Source organism: Sapajus apella, unplaced genomic scaffold (genome assembly GCF_009761245.1).
Source record: "Sapajus apella isolate SASKATOON/1434 unplaced genomic scaffold, GSC_monkey_1.0 scaffold33, whole genome shotgun sequence".
NCBI lineage: Eukaryota > Metazoa > Chordata > Mammalia > Primates > Cebidae > Sapajus > Sapajus apella.
In genome coordinates, this window is record NW_022436973.1 from 22,490,403 (window position 1) to 22,510,301 (window position 19,899).

General features: G+C 46.6%; 1 protein-coding gene across 3 annotated transcripts in view; it reads left to right on the top strand.

Moving 5' to 3' along the window:
- CUNH20orf194 (chromosome unknown C20orf194 homolog) overlaps positions 1-19,899 on the top strand; it is a 151,851-nt gene that overhangs the window by 106,080 nt on the left and 25,872 nt on the right. For all 3 annotated transcript variants that reach the window (XM_032295560.1, XM_032295561.1, XM_032295562.1), the window contains 6 exons: positions 1,027-1,128; positions 1,399-1,516; positions 3,897-3,985; positions 7,507-7,665; positions 14,456-14,581; positions 17,249-17,286. In XM_032295560.1, the coding sequence (XP_032151451.1) occupies positions 1,027-1,128; positions 1,399-1,516; positions 3,897-3,985; positions 7,507-7,665; positions 14,456-14,581; positions 17,249-17,286 (632 nt within the window). The remainder of the gene's footprint in view (positions 1-1,026; positions 1,129-1,398; positions 1,517-3,896; positions 3,986-7,506; positions 7,666-14,455; positions 14,582-17,248; positions 17,287-19,899) is intronic.

The following is a 19,899-nucleotide window of genomic DNA, read 5'->3' on the forward strand; positions in this document are numbered from 1 at the left end:
TCCCAAAGTGAAATGCCTGACCAAGATCTGGCCCCCCAACATCACAGAGACGGGAAATATGCCTGAGTTTACTGAGAGAACATTCAATTGACAGAACTGGCTGGGCTTCCACGAGAACATTAAAGGATGTCATTTGGGGTTTAAACTCTTTGTTTACTGATTTTTTTGAATTTTGATGATCCACTGAATATAGAAGCTGCAGAACATCATTTGCAGGACAAGGAGGACTTATGGAATAAAGTGGACAACTGCATATGCCAGATGATGAAAGGGGAGGATTGCAGGCCCATGGACTGTGTTACAGTTTCTCTCTAATGTGAAATAGCAAGAGGTAGCCCCACCTCCCATCCTCATGCTTCCTCTCAGTCCCCTGGATTGCCCCAGTCCTGTGACCACGTTGCCCTGAAGAAGACCATCTTTATGACTGCTCATTATAGATGGATAATTCATCTTAAATACAGCAAGTAAATGTGTTTGGACTTCTTTAAAAAAAAAAAAAAAAAAGTTGGGTACAGTGGCTCACACCTGTAATCCCAGCACTTAGGGAGGTCAAGGCAGGCAGATCACCTGAGGTCAGGAGTTCAAGACCAGCCTGGCCAACAAGGTGGAAACCTCATCTTTTCTAAAAATACAAAAACTAGCCAGGCATGGTGGTCTGCACCTGTAATCCCAGCTACTCGAGAGGCTGAGGCTAAAGAATCTTTTGAACGTGGGAGGCAGAGGTTGCAGTGAGCCAATATTGTGCCACTGCACTCCAGGCTGGGTGACAGAGCGAGACTTCACCTCCAAAAGAAAAAGCAAGAAGAGAGGTGAAACCACAAAGAATCAGAAACTCATAGCATTATCAAAAGATTTCAGGTCACCCTTTCTATGTGGACATACTCATCATCATGCACTAACACCTCATTTTGTTTAAGTCTGAGATGAGTATTTTGGAAGAGTTGACTTTGTCCCTGGACTCTGGCTTGAAAGCATCAAAACCAGTTGGAAGATGGACTTCTAATCTGTGAGCTTTTGTTATTCCAGGCACTCCAGTGCACAGAAGCTCGTCAGTGCCCTGAGCCGGCCTGTTGGGGATAAACGGAGTTCCCTAAAGTTACTTTCAGCCAAACTCCCAGAGCTGGACTGGTAAGCTCTGCTTCTGTTTATAGATGTTTAATATTCTGGCTTTTGAAATGTCAGAAACCCCAACGTTGGTCCTTTTAAGCTCCTTTTTCTTGTAGTTTCTTAGAGATCACTGTAAAATGTCACCATAACACACTATATACAAGTTTATTCTCTAGAGAGAATCTCTCCAAGGTTTATTTTTAGCAATCAAGTAGAAACTTTTTCACATGAGTAGGCACATTCAGGAGAGGCTAGGATGGTAACATAATAGCCTTGTCTTTGTGTTTTTAGGTTTCTCCAGCATTTCGCCATCAGCAGCATTAGCCAGGAGCCCGTGATCCAGACCCATCTTCCTGTCCTGCTACAGCAAGCTGAAATCAACCCTACTAACATAGTAGAAAATGACAAGGTAGAGGAGCTCACCAAATATGCTGGGAATTCACAGAAAGATAATCTTGAGAACCTACCCCTGGATCTTTTGTGTCAGTTAACAAAAGGATCTCAGATGGAGTCCCTGTTACAGGACTCTCCACTTCCTTGGATCCTGAAATGTAATGATACACATACAACCTGCTGTATACAATGACTGTGCCAGGTGTCTGCGTTAACCCTGGCCAAGCCTCATGAAAGTCATAAAACCCTGGAATCTTGCATGCCCTTTCCTGGCCTCTCGATCGGTTTAAACTACTCAGTGCTCTCGTACTTGTCTGGCAGTTGTTGACACATTGTGCTTAATATGAGGAAGGGCACCCATGTTATTCAGGCCTTGCTGGAGTCACCAGGGTAAGATTATACTTTGTAAACACTATCTTTCCCAGAGTGGGTTTTTGTTTTTGTTGTTTTTTTGTTTTTTTTTTTTTTGAGACAGTCTAGCTCTCTTGCCCAGGCTGGAGTGCAATGGTGCAATCTCTGTTCAGTGCACCTTCTGCCTCCTGTGTTCAAGTGATTCTCCTATCTCAGCCTCCAGAATAGCTGGGATTACAGGCATGCACCACCACCCCCGACTAATTTTTGTATTTTTAGTAGAGACAGCATTTCACCATGTTGGCCAGGCTAGTCTCAAACTCCTGACCTCAGGTGATCCACCTGCCCTGGCCCTCCAAAGTGCTGGGATTACAGGTGTGAACCACTGGGTCTGGCCGCCAGAGTGGATTTTAATCTGCTTCTGCCTCATGCTTCCCTCCTCTTGACCCCCTCCTAACATTCCTTCAGAACCATAAGTCTGGTTTTTGTTTTTTGGTTTTTTTTCGAGATAGTATCTTGCTCTGTCACCCAGGCTGGAGTGCAGTGGTGCAATCTCAGCTGAGGCAGTTCTCCTGTCTCAGCCTCCCAAGTAGCTGGAATTACAAGTGCCCACCACTGCACCCAGCTAATTTTTTTTATTTTAATAGAAATGGGGTTTCATTATATTGGCCAAGATGGTCTCGAACTCTGGACCTCAGGTGATCCTCCCGCCTCACCTTCCAGAGTGTTGGGATTACAGGTGTGAGCCAATGTGCCTGGCTTTCTTTTTGAGATGGAACCTCACTCTGTCACCAGGCTGGAGTACAGTGGCACCATATCAACTCACTGCAACCTCCACCTCCCAGGTTCAAGCAATTCTCCTGCCTCAGCCCTCCGAATAGCGGGACTTCAGGCACACGTCGTCATGCCCAGCTAATTTTTGTATTTTTAGTAGAAACGGGATTTCACTATGTTGGCCAGGCTGGTCTTGAACTCCTAACTTCAAGTGATCTGCCTGCCTCGGCCTCCCAAAGTGCTGGGTTTACAGACTTGAGCCACCATGCCCAGCCCAGAACCATAAGTCTTCATAGACTCAAAGAGGGCATTTATTTCCATGCAAGTCTAGAAGATACTTGGCTGCAAAAGGAAATAGAAGAACCAAGCAATCAGAAGCATCATTTTTTCCCTTAGGTGAGAGTATAAAGCGTCTGAAAATACCTACTTGTTCCAGCACTTTGGGAGGCCAAGGCGGGTGGATCACCTGAGGTCAGGAGTTTGAGACCAGCCTGACCAGTAAGGTGAAACCCCTTCTCTACTAAAAATACAAAAATTAGCCAGGCATGGTGGCAGGTGCCTGTAGTCCCGTCTACTTGGGAGGCTAAGACAGGAGAATCACTTGAACCCAAGAGGCAAAGTTTGCAGTGAGCCAAGATCGTGCCATGGCACTCCAGCCTGGGCGACAGAGTGACTCCATCTCAAAAAAAAAAAAAAAAAAAGGCCTTAGCCCTGGTTAGCCCTGGACATGTGGCTTCGGTGGCACAGGCAACCAGGCAGAAGCATCCCAGCACCACTCTCCTGTCCTCTGCCCTAGTTTACCACACCAGTGTAGCCTGGGCATTTTTGTCCCAGACCTCCTTTCTACCCAGTGTTTTCCTAAGAAGTGTTACTACTGGAAAAAAGTAATAATATTCCTGAATGTCTGCTTTACAGAAGAGATCTGTGGTCTCAAGCAGGTAGATCCTTTAATGCATTGTACTTTAACTGATCTATTCACAATCTGCTCTAATTAGTATACTACTCTAGTAAAAATTAGACTAGTAACATTACATTTTATATGGTATTTGCTATGTGCCAAGCACTGTTCTAAACACTTTGCTTACGTTAAGTCAGTTAATCCTCACATCTACCTTACAAGGTAGGTCTGTCATTGGCCTAAGGTCACAGAGTTAGTGGTCATGCTGAGGTTCAGACCCACAATGCTTACCACCAGAAGTCAGTTCTCTTAATCTCTTCTTACAAAACGCGATGCAATTGAATTGCAAACACATGACTTTTTCTTCATGTAGGTAATTATCACCATTGTAACCGGCCTCCCAGGCTGTCACGCTATCGAGCTCTGTGCTTTTCTGGTCACTCTGCATAAGGAATATGGCAGGTTAGTATAGCTGCTGCCTTTGCTTTGGGGAAAGAGATTCTAACTTGGGCCTGTCTAGGCACTGGGAAACCTTAGACATGTACTGGTCTTGGTGTGACTGGTATCAGCATGGTAGTCATCCATTCATTTAACACGCTATACTGAGCACTTCCTGTATACCAGGCATTGTTCTGACTGTGAGGGAATACATCGATGAACAAACAGACACAAAAATCTCTGCTCTTATGGAGCTTACATTCTAGTTTGGGAAGACAAACAGATAAGGAAAAATATATTAACTAGTAAAAAGTTCTGTGGAGAAAATAAAGCAGTGAAGGGGCCAGGTGCAGTGACTCACACCTGTAATCCCAGCACTTTGGGAGGCCAAAGCGGGTGGATTGCTTGAGCCCAGGAATTTGAGACCAGCCTTGGCAAAATGGCAAAACCTACAAAAATATAAAAATTAGCTGAGCATGGTGGCACACACCTGTAGTCCCACCTACTTGGGAGGCTGAGGTGGGAGGATTACTTGAGCCCAGGAGGGCGAGGCTGCAGTGAGCTGAGATTGTGCTACTGCATCCCAGCCTGGGTAGCAGAGTGAGACCCTGATTAAAAAACAAAACAAAAAACAGAAAATAAAGCAGGGGGCCAGGCACAGTGGCTGATGCCTGTAATCCCAGCACTTTGGGAGGCCGAGGCAGGCAGATCACTTGAGGTCAGGAGTTCAAGACCAGCCTGGCTAATGTGATGAAACCCCATCTCTGCTAAAAATATTTTAAAAATTAGCTAGGCATGGTGGCACGGGGCTGTAATCCCAGCTACTCAGGAGGCTGAGGCAGAAGAATTTCTTGAACCAGGACCTGGGAGGCGGAGGTTGCAGTGAGCTGAGATCATGCCACTGCACTCCAGCCTGGGCTACAGAATGAGACTCTGTCTTAAAAAAAAAAAAAGAAGCCGGGCGCGGTGGCTCAAGCCTGTAATCCCAGCACTTTGGGAGGCCGAGGTGGGTGGATCACAAGGTCAAGAGATCGAGACCATCCTGGTCAACATGGTGAAACCCCGTCTCTACTAAAAATACAAAACATTAGCTGGGCATGGTGGCATGTGCCTGTAATCCCAGCTACTCAGGAGGCTGAGGCAGGAGAATTGCCTGAACCCAGGAGGCGGAGGTTGCGGTGAGCCGAGATCACGCCATTGCACTCCAGCCTGGGTAACAAGAGTGAAACTCCGTCTCAAAAAAAAAAAAAAAAAAAAAAAAAAAAGAAAACAGGGAAGGTTATAGGAAGTGCAGGGCTGGGGGTGGGGTTCCAGTTTTTTGTTTTGTTTTTAGAGGCAGGGTCTCTCTCTGTCACCCAAAGTCAGGTACAGTGGCATGATCATAGTTCGCTGTAGCCTCAAACTCCTGGGTTCATATTATCCTCTCACCTCACCCTCCCAAGTAGGTAGAACTACAGGTATGCACCATCACACCCAACTAATTGTTTTTTTTTTTGATATGGAGTCTTGCTGTGATGCCCAGGCTGGAGTACAATGGCACAATCTTGGCTCACTGCAACCTCTGCCTCCAGGGTTCAAGCGATTCTCCTGCCCCAGCCTCCCCCGACTAGCTGGGAATACAGGCGCGCACCACCACACCCAGCTAATTTTTAAATTTTTAGTAGAGACAGGGTTTCACCATATTGGCCAAGCTTGTCTCGAACTCATGACCTCAAGTGATCTGCCCGCCTTGGCCTCCCAAAGTGCTGGGATTACAGGCGTGAGCCACTGTGCCTAGCCACATCCAACTAATTTTTTTTTTTTTTTTTTTTTTTTTTTTTTTTTTTTTGAGACGGAGTTTCACTCTTGTTACCCAGGCTGGAGTGCAATGGCACGATCTCGGCTCACCGCAACCTCCGCCTCCTGGGTTCAGGCAATTCTCCTGCCTCAACCTCCTGAGTCGCTGGGATTACAGGCATGTGCCACCATGCCCAGCTAATTTTTTGTATTTTTAGTAGAGACGGGGTTTCACCATGTTGACCAGGATGGTCTCGATCTCTTGACCTCGTGATCCACCCGCCTCGGCCTCCCAAAGTGCTGGGATTACAGGCTTGAGCCACCGCGCCCGGCTCCAACTAATTTTTGAAAAATTTTTTAGAGATGGGGTTTTGCTATGTTTTCCAGGCTGGTCTCAAACTCCTGAACTCAAGTGATCCTCCCACCTCAGCCTACAAAGTTGCTGGGATTATAGGCACAAGCTACTGTGTGCCCAGCTTAGATTCCAATTTTAAATTGGGTGGTCAGGAAAAACTTCACTAAAAAGGTGATATTTGAGCAAAGACTTTTAAGGAATAAACCATGTGGATATCTGGGGGAGCGTATTGTAGCAGCAGGTCGAGCAAGTGCAGAGGCCTCGGAGTGCACCTGGTCAGCAGGGAAGTTCAGGGCCATGATGGTTATAAAAACTTAGGAGCTGAGGGATGTCATGATCCTTCCATGAGCACAAGGAGACTGCATGAGTTCAGATGCAGCTGGGACAGGTTGGCCCAGGTGAAATTAGGAAAATCCTTCATCCTTCACTTCCACCTGGCTGTCAGATTACTAAACAACCCTTGCTGATTGAACCAGGCATTTAATATCTAGTCCGTCTTCCCCAAAGTAAGGCATCCTGCAGGAGGCCGTAAAGAAATTTAGAAGCGCAAAATTGCATAGAGAGTCGGCAGTTTAGGATGGGATATTGTGGGGAATAGGGAGGCATATTTCAGAGGGATGCTCAGGAAATACTGGACCTTATTTATTAAGTACTGTATGTCAAACAGGTTCCCCATGTCTAGTGCTTTTGTTCTATAAACATTCTACCCATTTCTTATGCTTAGCAAAAGACTAACTGAAGCCATCTTTTGCATGGCTTCAGTTAGTGTCTTGCTAAGCATAAGAAATGGGTAGAAGTAGGCCGGGCGCGGTGGCTCAAGCCTGTAATCCCAGCACTGTGGGAGGCCGAGGCGGGTGGATCATGAGGTCAAGAGATCGAGACCATCCTGGTCAACATGGTGAAACCCCCGTCTCTACTAAAAATACGAAAAATTAGCTGGGCATGGTGGCGCGTGCCTGTAATCCCAGCGACTCAGGAGGCTGGGGCAGGAGAATTGCCTGAACCCGGGAGGCGGAGGTTGCGGTGAGCCGAGATTGCGCCATTGCACTGCAGCCTGGGTAACAAGAGCGAAACTCCGTCTCAAAAAAAAAAAAAGAAATGGGTAGAAGTGACTGCCTGGTCAGGAGTCTTTCTTACCTCTGAAGTCTGTTGGTCAAGTGCTTACCTGACCGTTTTCCTTATGGCAAGGGGTTTCCTATCAAAAGTCCCAATGACAGTGGTTTCAGGATACTGGGCTTCCAACACATTCAATGTCCTCTGCCTTTTTTCTGTGAGACCAGGATGGTTTTCTCCTGAATGGATTCACTGGGCAGAACGGCTTTAGGAGTCATGTTCACATTTGAATCCATGGCTGAACCTATGGTGCCAGGCCATCAGGTGGCCCCCATGCTGAGGTTACATTTTCCCTTTCCAGATGGATGGTGTACCGCCAAATCATGGACAGCTCCGAATGTTTTCATGCTGCACACTTCCAGAGATACCTTTCCAGTGCCCTGGAGGCCCGGCAGAACCGCTCTGCCCGCCAGTCAGCCTACATCCGCAAGAAGACCAGACTGCTGGTGGTGTTACAAGGGTGAGCATTGGAAGTCTCCTGGGAATAGTCAAATCAGGGTGATGACCTTGCCATTACTCTTATTTCATGTGTAACAAACCTGGAGCACAGAATAGACTCTACACTTGCATGAGCAGTGTCTGTGCTACAGAGAAGCCTTAAGCAAGCAGTGACCCTGTTACCATCCTATGGCCTATAGGCTAGTATAGCTTCCACACAAGTTTTCATTTTGGCTTTAATATTATCATACCCTGACAAGGTAGGGAATTAGGGAAGCTGGTAAGATTTATTGGTAATTCTTGCAACAGTAGTGGTCCCTAAGCCTCTTCCTTCATCATCTAAATAAGGGAGCTTAATCTGTTTCAGTCCTCCTTCTTGTGGAATTGCAGAGATGACCCTCATACTCTGCAGTCTCCAGCCTCACCACGCCCTGGATGGCTAGCCTAGGAGAGTTTCCTGGGACCCTCAGTGAGGAGTCTGAATATTCACATTGGTTAAGAAGCTCCCTTTTCTGGGCTATGTGCAGAACTGTGATTATAAGCTGACTAGCTCATGAAGTCTCTGTAAGCATGTGTGCAACATCAGAGGGCAGGTTTGACAGAGCTTGTACCACTGCTCCAGGGGACCCTGGCTGAAAGGAGGTTCTCTTGACTTGTTCTAAGGCCTTTCATGGAGGAGCCCCTCACAGACCCGTCACCACCCCAGACCCAGAGGGGAATGTGCAGTCAGGAAAACGGGAGCTGTGCTTTTCACTAGTGTCGTTAAGTTTGGTGGTAATAAAGAAGCTTTTGGCAGTTCTTACAAAGTGCTTTTGTGCTATGTTAGTGTTTGCAGTTGGCTAATTGTTTCCAGTAAAGAATGGGTCCCAATCCAAAGCCCCATTTGGTGTCCTGGCTGTGGTGATGGGAATTGGAGGAAAGCTGGGAGGGTGGTACTGAGGAAGGAGGCTGGGAGGGTGGTGCACCCCAGCAGGCCAGATTTCCACTTTGAGTCTTGTTCTCATACCTTGCCTCCAGCTTCCCTTCTATCAGCCCTCTGTCCTGCTTGTGGGCTGAGGTCCTAGAAACCAGAGGAAGAGTCTGGGCTTGAAACCACTTGTTTTCTTCTGGTTTTCTATTGCTTCTACTAGTCAAAGGAATGGGTTGACCTCCTTGTTCACCTCCTGCTGCCACCAGTTGATTGTCACTGAGGCTGTGGACCTGGAGATTAATTCGGCAGCTTGACAATATGCAGCTGAAGTCATTTCCAACTCCCAACACTTTGGAGAGCATCACTGACTTCTTGTCTTGACTTTAGAAGTCTGCAGAAGTGTCAGCTTTCCTGGCTGCTTCTGGACTACAGTGACATTGTGTGACCAGCCCATTCTTTTACTGCACACCCAGCCTTTGCTCCATCACAGACCCAGGATATGGGGACCTCTAGTCCATTAACTGGAGGACGTCAGTCAGAATAGCAGCTAAATGTTGTGGATCTTCACTAAGACACTGTTCTTACCGGCTGGGCCCATATAGCAGCCTCCTTCATAGCATGTCCATCGCTTGGTTCTGGGCCTTCATGCCCATTATTTAGGCTGTTGGTGGTGGGAGATCCCAGAGGCTTCTCATATTGAGAATTGTGTTCCTTGAATATGGCATTATTTTCTTTCTTTTTGAAACAGAGTCGGCTGGGCGCGGTGGTTCACGCCTGTAATCCCAGCACTTTGGGAGGCTGAGGTGGGTGGATCATGAGGTCAGGAGTTTGAGACCAGTCTGGCCAAGATGTTGAAACCCCGTCTCTACTAAAAATACAAAAATTAGCTGGGCGTGGTGGCATGCACCTGTAATCCCAGCTACTCAGGAGGCAGAGGCAAGAAAATGGCTTGAACCTGGGAAGTGGAGGTTGCCGGAAGCCGAGATTGCGCCATTGCACTCCAGCCTGGGTGACAGTGAGACTCCGTCTCAAAAAAAAAAAAAAAAAAAAAGAAACAGAGTCTTGCTCTGTTGCTCAGGGTGGAGTACAATGGTATGATATCAGCTCACTGCAGCCTCCACCTCCCGAGTTCAAGCGATACTCCCACCTCCGTCTCCCAAGTAGCTGGGATTACAGGTGCATGCCACCACACCCAGCTAATTTTTGTATTTTTTAGTAAAGATTGGATTTTACTATGTTGCCCAGGCTGGTCTCAAACTCCTGACCTCAGATGATTCGCCTGCCTCAGCCTTTCAAAGTGCTGGGATTACAGCTGTGAGCCACTGCTCCTGGCTTTTTTTTTTTTTTTTTGGAAACTGAGTCTTGCTCTGTCCTCCAGGCTGAAGTAGAGTGGCATGATCTCAGCTCACTGCAACCTCCACCTCCCAAATAGCTGGGATTACAGACATGCACCACCATGCCCAGCTAATTCTGTATTTTTAGTAGAGACGGAATTTCTCCATGTTGATCAGGCTGGTCTCAAACTCCTGACCTCAAGTGATCCGCCCTCCTCTGCCTTCCAAAGTACTGGGATTACAGGCATGAGCCACTGCACCCGATTCTTGGCCTTTGTTTCTAGAGTTGGGGGTCTCCCTATGTTGCCCAGGCTGGTCTTGAACTCCTGAGCACAAGCAGTCTTCCCACCTCAGCCTCCCAAAGTGCTGTGATTACGGACGTAAGCAACATGCCCAGCCCAGCTTTATTTTCATTTATAGCATTCTTTGGGGAAACTTGTAATATAGGACAGATATTTCTTAAGCCCCTAGAGTGGCCTGATGCCATTCAATTTAGTGCAGCAGTGGGGCAGCAGAATTGAACTTTGATACCAAGTGGAACTGTTAATTGTTGTTTTAAAAATTGAATTTATGTATTTTAAAATAACAAAGTTTTAGAAATGGAGGACAGATTAGTGATTGACGGAGTCAGAATGGGAGTGGAGGGCAGAAGGGAGGTGGGTGTGTTTATGAAAAGGTAATACAAGGGATCCTTGTATGTTGGAACTGTTTAGTATCTTGACCATGGTGATGGATATAAGAACGTGGCCGGGCACGGTGGTTCACACCTGTAATCCCAGTGCTTTGGCAGATCATGGCAGGTGAATCACTTGAGATCAGGAGTTCAAGACCAGCCTGACCAACATGGAGAAATTCCATCTCTACTTAAAATACGGGATTAGCTGGGCATGATGGCACATGCCTATAATCCCAGCTACTTGGGAGGCTGAGGCAGGAGAATCGCTTGAACCCAGTAGGCGGAGGGTTCTGTGAGTTGAGATTGTGCCCATTGCACTCCAGCCTGGGCAACAAGAGCGAAACTCCCTCTCAAAAAAAAAAAAAAAATACCTACACAGGTGGTAAAATTGTATAAAATTTAATACACACAGGCACACAAATAAATATAAGTAAAACTGGGAAACTGAATTTTTAAAAATTAATTTTAGGGAATTTGAGAGGCTATATTTATACTCTGGAATGTTATAAAATCATTCTTTAAAATTATCTACATTAAAAACAAAATATCTCTCACAACAAAAATTGAAATTAATGTAAAAATTTGTGCCCACTCAGATTGTAGGCTTAAATTGAAAACATAAAACTGAGCCCAGAGGAGACTTGAATAGATTTTTTTTTTTTTTTTTTTGAGACGGAGTTTCACTCATGTTACCCAGGCTGGAGTGCAATGGCGCGATCTTGGCTCACCGCAACCTCCGCCTCCTGGGTTCAGGCAATTCTCCTGCCTCAGCCTCCTGAGTAGCTGGGATTACAGGCACACGCCACCATGCCCAGCTAATTTTTTGTATTTTTAGTAGAGACGGGGTTTCACCATGTTGACCAGGATTGTCTCGATCTCTTGACCTCGTGATCCACCCGCCTCGACCTCCCAAAGTGCTGGGATTACAGGCGTGAGCCACTGCGCCCGGCAATATCTCTGGTTGTTGTTTTTTTTTTTTTTGTTTTGTTTTGTTTTGTTTTGTTTGGCTTGAATAGATTATCTGTTGTTTTAGAGAAAAGAAAGTTAAGGTCCTGCTGGGTTTTTTTGTTTTGTTTATATTTTTAATAAAGAAAATACTGACAGCTAGCAAACATGAAGAGACAGTTTTTTGCCTTCATCATGCAATTGGGTCAGTAAGCCCAAGCAGTCTGGTACAAGCTGTAGCGCCGGCACCATGGTACACACCTGTAAGCCCAGCACCTTCGGAGGCCAAGGTGGGTGAGTCACTTGAGCTCAGGAGTTTGAGAGCAGCCTGAGCAACATGGTAAAATCCTCTGTCTACCAAAAATCCAAAAACTTAGCTGGGTGTGGTGGTCCCAGTTACTCAAGAGACTGAGGAAGGAGGATCGCTTGAGCCTGGAGGGTGGAGTTTGCAGTGAGCTGTGACCCAGCCACTGCACTCTAGCCTGGGCTACAGAGCAAGGCTCTGTCTCTAAAAGGAAAAAAAAAAAAAAAGGCTCTAGTAACTTGAGCATGGTGCTTCCTTCTGGGTGAGGGCTGCTCTTCCTGTGTGGAGGCATCATCCAGGATGATTATGGGGCTGGGGAGAGTGGGAGGTTCTAGCAAGGATTCCCTTAATGGATAGAGTGAATAGCCCAGGGCCTCCTCTCTTGAGGCAGTTCCCAGCTGCCTAGGCCCCATTTCCTTGATGAAATGAAATGCTTTGAAAACCTAGGAATTCCCCAGCTACCCTCTCTAAGGGAAATCCTGTTATATTAAAATGATTCCTCAAGCATGGCTTGTAAATCTTTTTCAGTCATCCTTTGCTACCCTAAGAAATGAGTCTCTTCCTTGTGTACCTGACATAAGAAAAAAAAGAAAAAATAAAAAAAATAAATGAGTCTCTACTGCTTTACACTTCAGTCTCCTGTAGGCTATTTTATGTTTGCAATTTAAGTCTACAATCTGAGTGAGCACATGTTTCACATTAACCATAAGAATTAAATCCATTAACTCCATTAAACACCACCACAGAGGGATGTGGGGCAGCACACACACGCCAGCCCTGCTTACCAGGCATGCTTCTATATGGGCCTGGCAGTGCATGTTGTGGGTAGGACTCTCCTGGCATCCAGGCCCAGCCAGGCACTCAGTGGAAAGAGCCCCACATGGTCATACACACATGCCCAGGCAGGGGAGAAGCCCCACAGAAGAGAAGGCTGTGAGCAGAGGGCTGCCAGGCCCCCTGGAGGAATTCTAAGACCTAGTACACCCCATTCCTTACTGAAACACTGCTGGCTGATCATGACTCAGGAGAACCTTGGATGGGGTGGAATACTGTAGTCTGGGATAAAGTCAAGGGCCTTTTTACAGATAAGTTGTTCATAGGAACTCAAGAACAACTCAAGCAGGCTGTACTTGTCCACACCACCTCCAACACTGGCTTCCAGAGGGCTCAGGCTAAACCAGGCCCATGTGATCAGAAGGGCTTCCCGTTAGGTTTGACTTAGTTCCATAGAAACAAACCTTTTGGTAATAGGCTGGATCAATCAGGAAAGAGTTCTCCTCTACAAGGTGAAGAGACTAGGTGCCCTCTTGGAGTGGCCAGAGGCCTGCTCAGCGTTGAACATCCAGTTTATTTACCTACCCTGCTTTAGGCAGCAGAGATTACAGCACTCAACAACCACCTGACATTCTTATTATGGAGACAGTAAACAAATAAATGAGAAAATAGGGTATAAGTAGCTGCTGATTGGTGCTTTGAAGAAACTTGGAGGAGGAGGCAGGGAATGCCATGAAGGGAGGGTTGCTGGATCACACAGGGTGTATGAAGTCAGAGAATGCACCCCATAAGATGCCACCTGAGCAGAGACCTGAAGGGAGAGAGAACAACCCATGCAGATACCTGAGGAAAAGAACATTCCAGGGAGACAAAGAATGCAGAGGTAGAAGTATGCCTGGCATGTTCAGAAAAGAGCCAGGAGGCCAAAGTGGCTGGATTAGGGCAAGGGAAATGATGGTAGATGAAATTCTTCGCTACTCCGCAGGGGGTCAGGTCATAGAGGGCTGCCCGGGCCATTGTCAGGGCTTTGGCTTTCACAGAATGAGATGGAAGCAGCCAGAGGGTTTTGAGCAGAGGAATGACATGATCTGACTCTGGGTTTAGCATATCCCTCTGGCATCTGTGTTGAAAACAGATCAGAGAGAGGCAGGGACAGAAGCAGTGACAGCTGGGAGGTTGTTGGGGCAATCTAAGCAAGAGATGATAACAGTTTGGATCCAGTGGGAGCACGGGGGTGTAAGCAGTGATCTCTTCTTGTTATATTTTGAAGACAGAAAAAAATGGAGTAAAAGGAGACCAAAAAAAAATCTTTGAGCTTAGCATCTGAAAGAGTAGAGTCCATCTGCTGAAAAGGACAAGGAGTTTGGAGTTTGGAGAGAGTTCCAGGCAGGAAGTACCAACGTGAGCTGTATTTGACGTGGATGGGTCTGCTGACCTGGGTGGGCCTGGATGCAATCCCCCTTTCTCTCTTGCCTGTGTTCTGAGAAGTGGGAAGAAAGAAAGGAGCTACTAAAGAAAATAGGCAAGTGGCAGGAGCTCCTAACTTGATTAGAAAACAGGCCTTAGAACAATAGGTCCCACCCTCAGAGCTCCAGGGTCACCTGCAGGTTTCCTTTTGCCACTAGAGCAGGGTGGTTCTTCCACTCACTCTTGCACAGTTAGGAGGACTAATGGAACTTGGGAATGTAGAAACACTGTAGATTCCAGGGGCTGCGTGTCATGAAGTGGAGTGACACCAACGGACCGGATTGCAGGCTCTTCTTTTGGTTTTCTTTCCATCCTTTTTCAGTCAGCCACTCAGCATTCCCCTCTTCCTCCACTTTGCAATGCCAGTCAGTAAACTAATCATTCCCTTTTTACCTTTCCCAGCTACACAGATGTTATTGATGTTGTCCAGGCCCTGCAGACCCACCCAGACTCAAATGTCAAGGCCTCCTTCACCATTGGTGCCATCACAGCATGTGTGGACCCCATGAGCTGCTACATGGAGCACAGGTAGATACAGGATGTGGTGTGTAAGTGTACTGAAAGCAATTTTTTTCCACTCACCAGAAGGAGACACATCTTTTGGAATGCGTTAGTCACCTTGTGTGTAGTCAATGCTGTTCTTTTATTAGTGCTAGGTCCTCAGTTTTGGACTTGTAGCCAAAAAAGAGAGAGAAATTATGGAATACAAACTTGGCTTTTGTGAGGGAGAACTATTTCTGTTTAACAGTTAGTATATAATAAGGACTTACAAAATCTCTGCTAAATAAATGGGAGCTCCCGCTGGGCACGGTGGCTCATGCCTGTAATCCCAGCACTTTGGGAGGCTAACACGGGTGGATCACTTCAGGTCGGGAGTTCAAGCCCAGCCTGACCAACATGGAGAAACCCCATCTCTACTAGAAATACAAAATTAGGGCACAGTGGCTTATGCCTATAATCCCAGCACACTTGGAAGATGGAAGGTTGGAGGATGCTTGCGACCAGCCTGGGAAACATAGCAAGACCCCATCTCTGCAAAAAAAAAAAATAATAATAATTAATTAATTAACAAGGTGTGGTAGTGAGCACCTGTAGTCCCAGCTACTTGGGAGTCTGAGGCTGGAGAATTGCTTGAGCCTGGTGGGTTGAGGTTGCAGTGAGCTGTGTTCACGCCAGTGCACTCCAACTTGGGCAACAAAGTGAGACCTTGTCTCAAAAAAAAGAGCTGACTTGCTTCACCAACTGAACAGTTGCTCCATTGTTTACATTTTTTTAAGTAAAACTTTAAAAATTAAATAAGTAAATAAAAGAATGCTTATTGTGCGACAGGCCTTCTCTGGACTGTGAGCACAGTGAAGTCAGTGAGTTCTGTTCTTAGGAGACTCTGGTGTGGATGTGTCTTCCCTTGTTCCAGTCCCTTTGACCTTGCTCATAGCACATGGGGTTTCCTCCTTAGAATTCTTTCAAAATTACAAGGGAGTCAAGTAAGAGAACGGGATCCACAGTCCAACCTGGTATTCACCCAGCTTGCTCATCCATTAAATTTGGTTTCAAATGGTATATGGCTGGCTGTTGTCAAAAATAAAATAAAAGGACAAATATTTGCTACCACCAAGGAAATTCCAGGAGAGAAATTCCCCCGGTGTTGTGAATATCATTAATACCTGCCAGCTAGACTAGCAGTCATTTAGAAGAGTGGTTTCAGCCAGCATCCCAATTGCCAGGGAAGAAAACACAGGACCTCTGTGGTGCCAAACAGACTTGGGTCCCTGCCTTAGCCCTGCTGTCTGTGAGACATTGAGCAAGCTTAGTGTGCTTAGCCAACTCATGCCTTTCATCTGTTACACACCTGAGGCACAGAGTGTACAGGACAACAGAGAAAGATCATGTTTGTGTGCTGCTTGCACAGTGCCTTACCCACAGAAGGAACTCCATAAAAGGCAGCTCTTCCCATTAGTGTTAGCTTTCTTCCCTCAGGCAGGCTTTATGATGTTTTAGGAGTTCTGAAGCCCTGTAAGAATATGAGTTTTTCTCTGGAGCCTACTGCAATGTTACAGTTGTTAAGTAACTCACACTTTGTTTTTGTTTTGAGACGGAGTCTCACTCTGGCTCTGTCACCCAGGCTGGAGTGCAGTGGCGTGATGTTGGCTCACTGCAACCTCCTCCTCCTGGGTTCAAGCAATTCTCCTGCCTCAGCCTCCCGAGTAGCTGAGATTATAGGCGCACGCCACCATGCCTGCCTAATTTTTGTATTTTTAGTAGAGACAGGGTTTCACCATGTTGGTCAGGCCGGTCTCAAACTCCTGACCCCACCTCGGCCTCCCGAAGCACTGGGATTACAGGCATGAGCCACCATGTCCAGCTCATAACTCACACTTGTTACCCCACCTCCTGCTTCACCTGTAATCCAGTTGGTCAGTTTCCTGCTTTTCATTCACCATTTGAGTTAAGAATGAGATTAAAGGCCGGGCGTGGTGGCTTACGCCTGTAATCCCAGCACTTTGGGAGGCCGAAGCAGGCGGATCACGAGGTCAAGAGATCTAGGCCATCCTGGCCAATACGGTGAAACCCCTTCTCTACTAAAAATACAAAAAAATTTAGCAGGGTATGGTGGCATGTGCCTGTGGTCCCAGCTAAGGCGGAAGAATCGCTTGAACCCAGGAGGTGGAAGTTGCAGTGAGCTGAGATGGCACCACTGCACTCCAGCCTGGTAACAGAGCAAGACTCCGTCTCAAAAAAGAAAAAAAGAATGAGATTAAAGAGGAACTGAGATTCTAATGTGTACATAAAAAGAAGCATGGCAACTTTAGTATTAAAGGCTCCTGGTAGAGTTGGATGAGTATAATTCTTATTTTCCCTTGAAATATCCACTTTACTCAAAAACATGTGTCTTTCAAAAAAGACCAGCTCTTTCTCCATCTCCCATAGACCAAAGAGCTGGTCCTGTCCGCAGTATCCCCTCCTCAACATTCCACTTAGAATTGGCCATGTAGGGACTTCTGTGGGGCTCCTGGCATGGGAAGCTTTGATGGAAAGCTGTGAAGTCCCGTGGCTATCCTTACTGCTCAGTGTTGCGGCCACTTGCCTCATCATGTGAGTCGGTTGCTTGTCAGTGATACTCCTGTTTGTATGGGAAATAATTAATGACAACTCTGAGATGAATGGCTTTTAAATATCTCCCCTTTTTTTCCCTAGATTTCTCTTTCCTAAATGTCTTGACCAGTGTTCACAAGGTAAGTAATATGCTTTATTTACAGCTTACATGCCTTGCAAGTTCCGTAGAATTCGTCAATAGACTGTTCTTTGTGCTCTTAACGTATGGTTCTGAAATCTAAAGCAAACAAAATTGGTCAGAAAAAACCTTTGACCTCTTTACTTTTACCATATTTGATAGGCATATTTATTCCAAGAGCTTGTCTCTAATGGCAACAAATTGCCACAGTAACACCTCTCCTGAGCTCAGCTTAAGTCACCCTGGCACTCCAGCTTATATTAGTGGACTGAGTAGGTATTCCTAGCCTCTGGATCAGCAAGATCTTGATTCACTTCTTCCCCAAGAGTGCCAAGTTTTGCCCAGCAGGTCCTGTCTTTCTTAATGTCGCCACCCCCATGCACACTGGAATTTTCCACATTTACTTAATAACATTGAGAAAAATTCATCCATCCTGCAGGTTGAATTCAACCTTGCAATCCCCTGCTACCTTGGAACCCTGGAAGCAGCACTTTCTAGTCATATTATCTGTGATGCTTGGAGATCCAGAATAAATTCTGAATTCCCTGCAGTGGTGATGAAATGCTCATTGTTATCGGGAGACATGCCTGGGGTATGGGCTTCCGGAGCTAGTCCAGCAAGCAGAAATCAGATGGAAGAAAACAACTCAGTGTCCCCAGCACAGTTTCGCCCTGCTGATCATATTGCCGGTCCACAGGGAGCAGAGACAACAGAACATACCAGAGCTGTTGTCTTGGGAAACAGCTGAGCTTGTGCTGCCCAGGGCAGGAGGCTAGTCCCTGGAGGGAGGAATGTGTATGTTGGGCTGCTGTACCAGGTAGTCTCAGGTCCAGCTTTTAGAGTCATCACACCCCAGAAACAGGATGAAATGGAGGTTGACTGGGTCCGTCTACAGTATCCACTCCAGGTAGATTAAGGAGATTTTGTGGAGGTTGGGGGTCAATAGGATCTGGTAACATACTAGATGAGGGGCATCCGTTGGAAAAAGAGGTATCAGGGTGACTCCTAGGTTTCTAGTTTAGGAGATTAGGAAGGCTGGTGGTACCTGTCCTTGAAATAAAAAGCACAGGACAAAACATAGGTCCAGGAGATAACCAAGGAGGGCTGTCTCCTCCTAAGATACATATTTGGAAGTCATGGTCAAAGTTAATGGCATGGACTGTAGTCAGCCACTATCCAGGTGAAGAGCTGAAAAGATCAGAAGGCTAGAGATGGGGTGAGAGTGGGGGTTCCAGGACACCAAAAGAGGAAAAGCCGGGAAGAGCATTGCCTGAGACATCTAGAGTGCTTGGGGCTGTAAAAAGGAAGATGGCTAGAGGAGAATACTTCCAAGATTTGTCATTGCTGAATGATCGCTCCTCCTTATTTGCTGATGAGAAAGCCTGTGGGCTGCAAGGAGATACTAGGCTTGTTAGAGGGGACCCCTGAGAAGGAAGGGGTAGGGTCCAGAGCTCAGACTGGAGGTGAAGATTGACTCAGAGAAGCAGTGTCTTCTTTGAAAATAGCTTTAGTTAGGAGCAGGTGAAGTTGAGAAAGTGTTTGCCTAGAGGGCAATACTGGCCAGCACATGTGCCTAGGACTTGCTGACCTGTCCAGCCTCAGGCCCTGCCATATTCTTGTAAATGCTGGAGCCTTCTTATCCCTTCAGAGCCCCTTGTCCACCATGTGATGATTGGCACCCTAGTGCATCTCAGCTCCTTGGCATTCTTCCTCAGTGTCCCTCTTTTTTTTTGCATGAAGAACAAGCACAGATGGTAGGGCTTCCCTGGCAGAGAGCCTTGGGGAAGTGTTCTGTCTTCATCGTCACTGAATGAGGGGCAGCCCTGGGTTTGTCTCACAAGGGGAAAGCCCCTTTTAGTCTGAGCCCTTTAAGGCCAAGACATACTGCATTCTTTCTGACACTTGGGTAGGCATGTTTCATTTATACTGCCTGCCAACTCGTTGTTCAAAGACAATGTGTGTTAAACTCTGTGCTTGTGTAGAGCTTAGGGGTGTGATCAGATGTGGGCAGAGCACCTTCAGGCCACAAATGTTGTTTTTGGAACTTCTCCAAGGGGCTTGTGGAGTGATGGTGCCTTGCTTTTGGGTCCATGGGACCCCTGTGGACTGACCTGACCAGGCTTACCATGGGCATGGGCTATCTGGGGAGGGAGGAGATAAAAGGCAAGCATTTCTTTTCTCCTTGGAGATTTGGTAGCTGGCTTGGAGGTGGGATCTGCCAGCATTAGACAAACACTTCATGTCCCGAGGGAGCATTTTGCCTCCCTTTTGCTCCTGTTCAGAGTCAGCCTACCTGATTCATAAGAGATTATTTTCGAATGGAAAAAGGACTCTGTTGCAGCCCCAAGACAATGTGTATTACAGAAATGAAAGGACTAAGTAACAATCTCTGCATAAACAGCAAGTAAGACTCATAATGCTGGCTTGAAAGCAAAGTGGGAGGCCGGGCGCGGTGGCTCAAGCCTGTAATCCCAGCACTGTGGGAGGCCGAGGCGGGTGGATCACGAGGTCAAGAGATCGAGACCATCCTGGTCAACATGGTGAAACCCCGTCTCTACTAAAGCTACAAAAAATTAGCTGGGCATGGTGGCGCGTGCCTGTAATCCCAGCTACT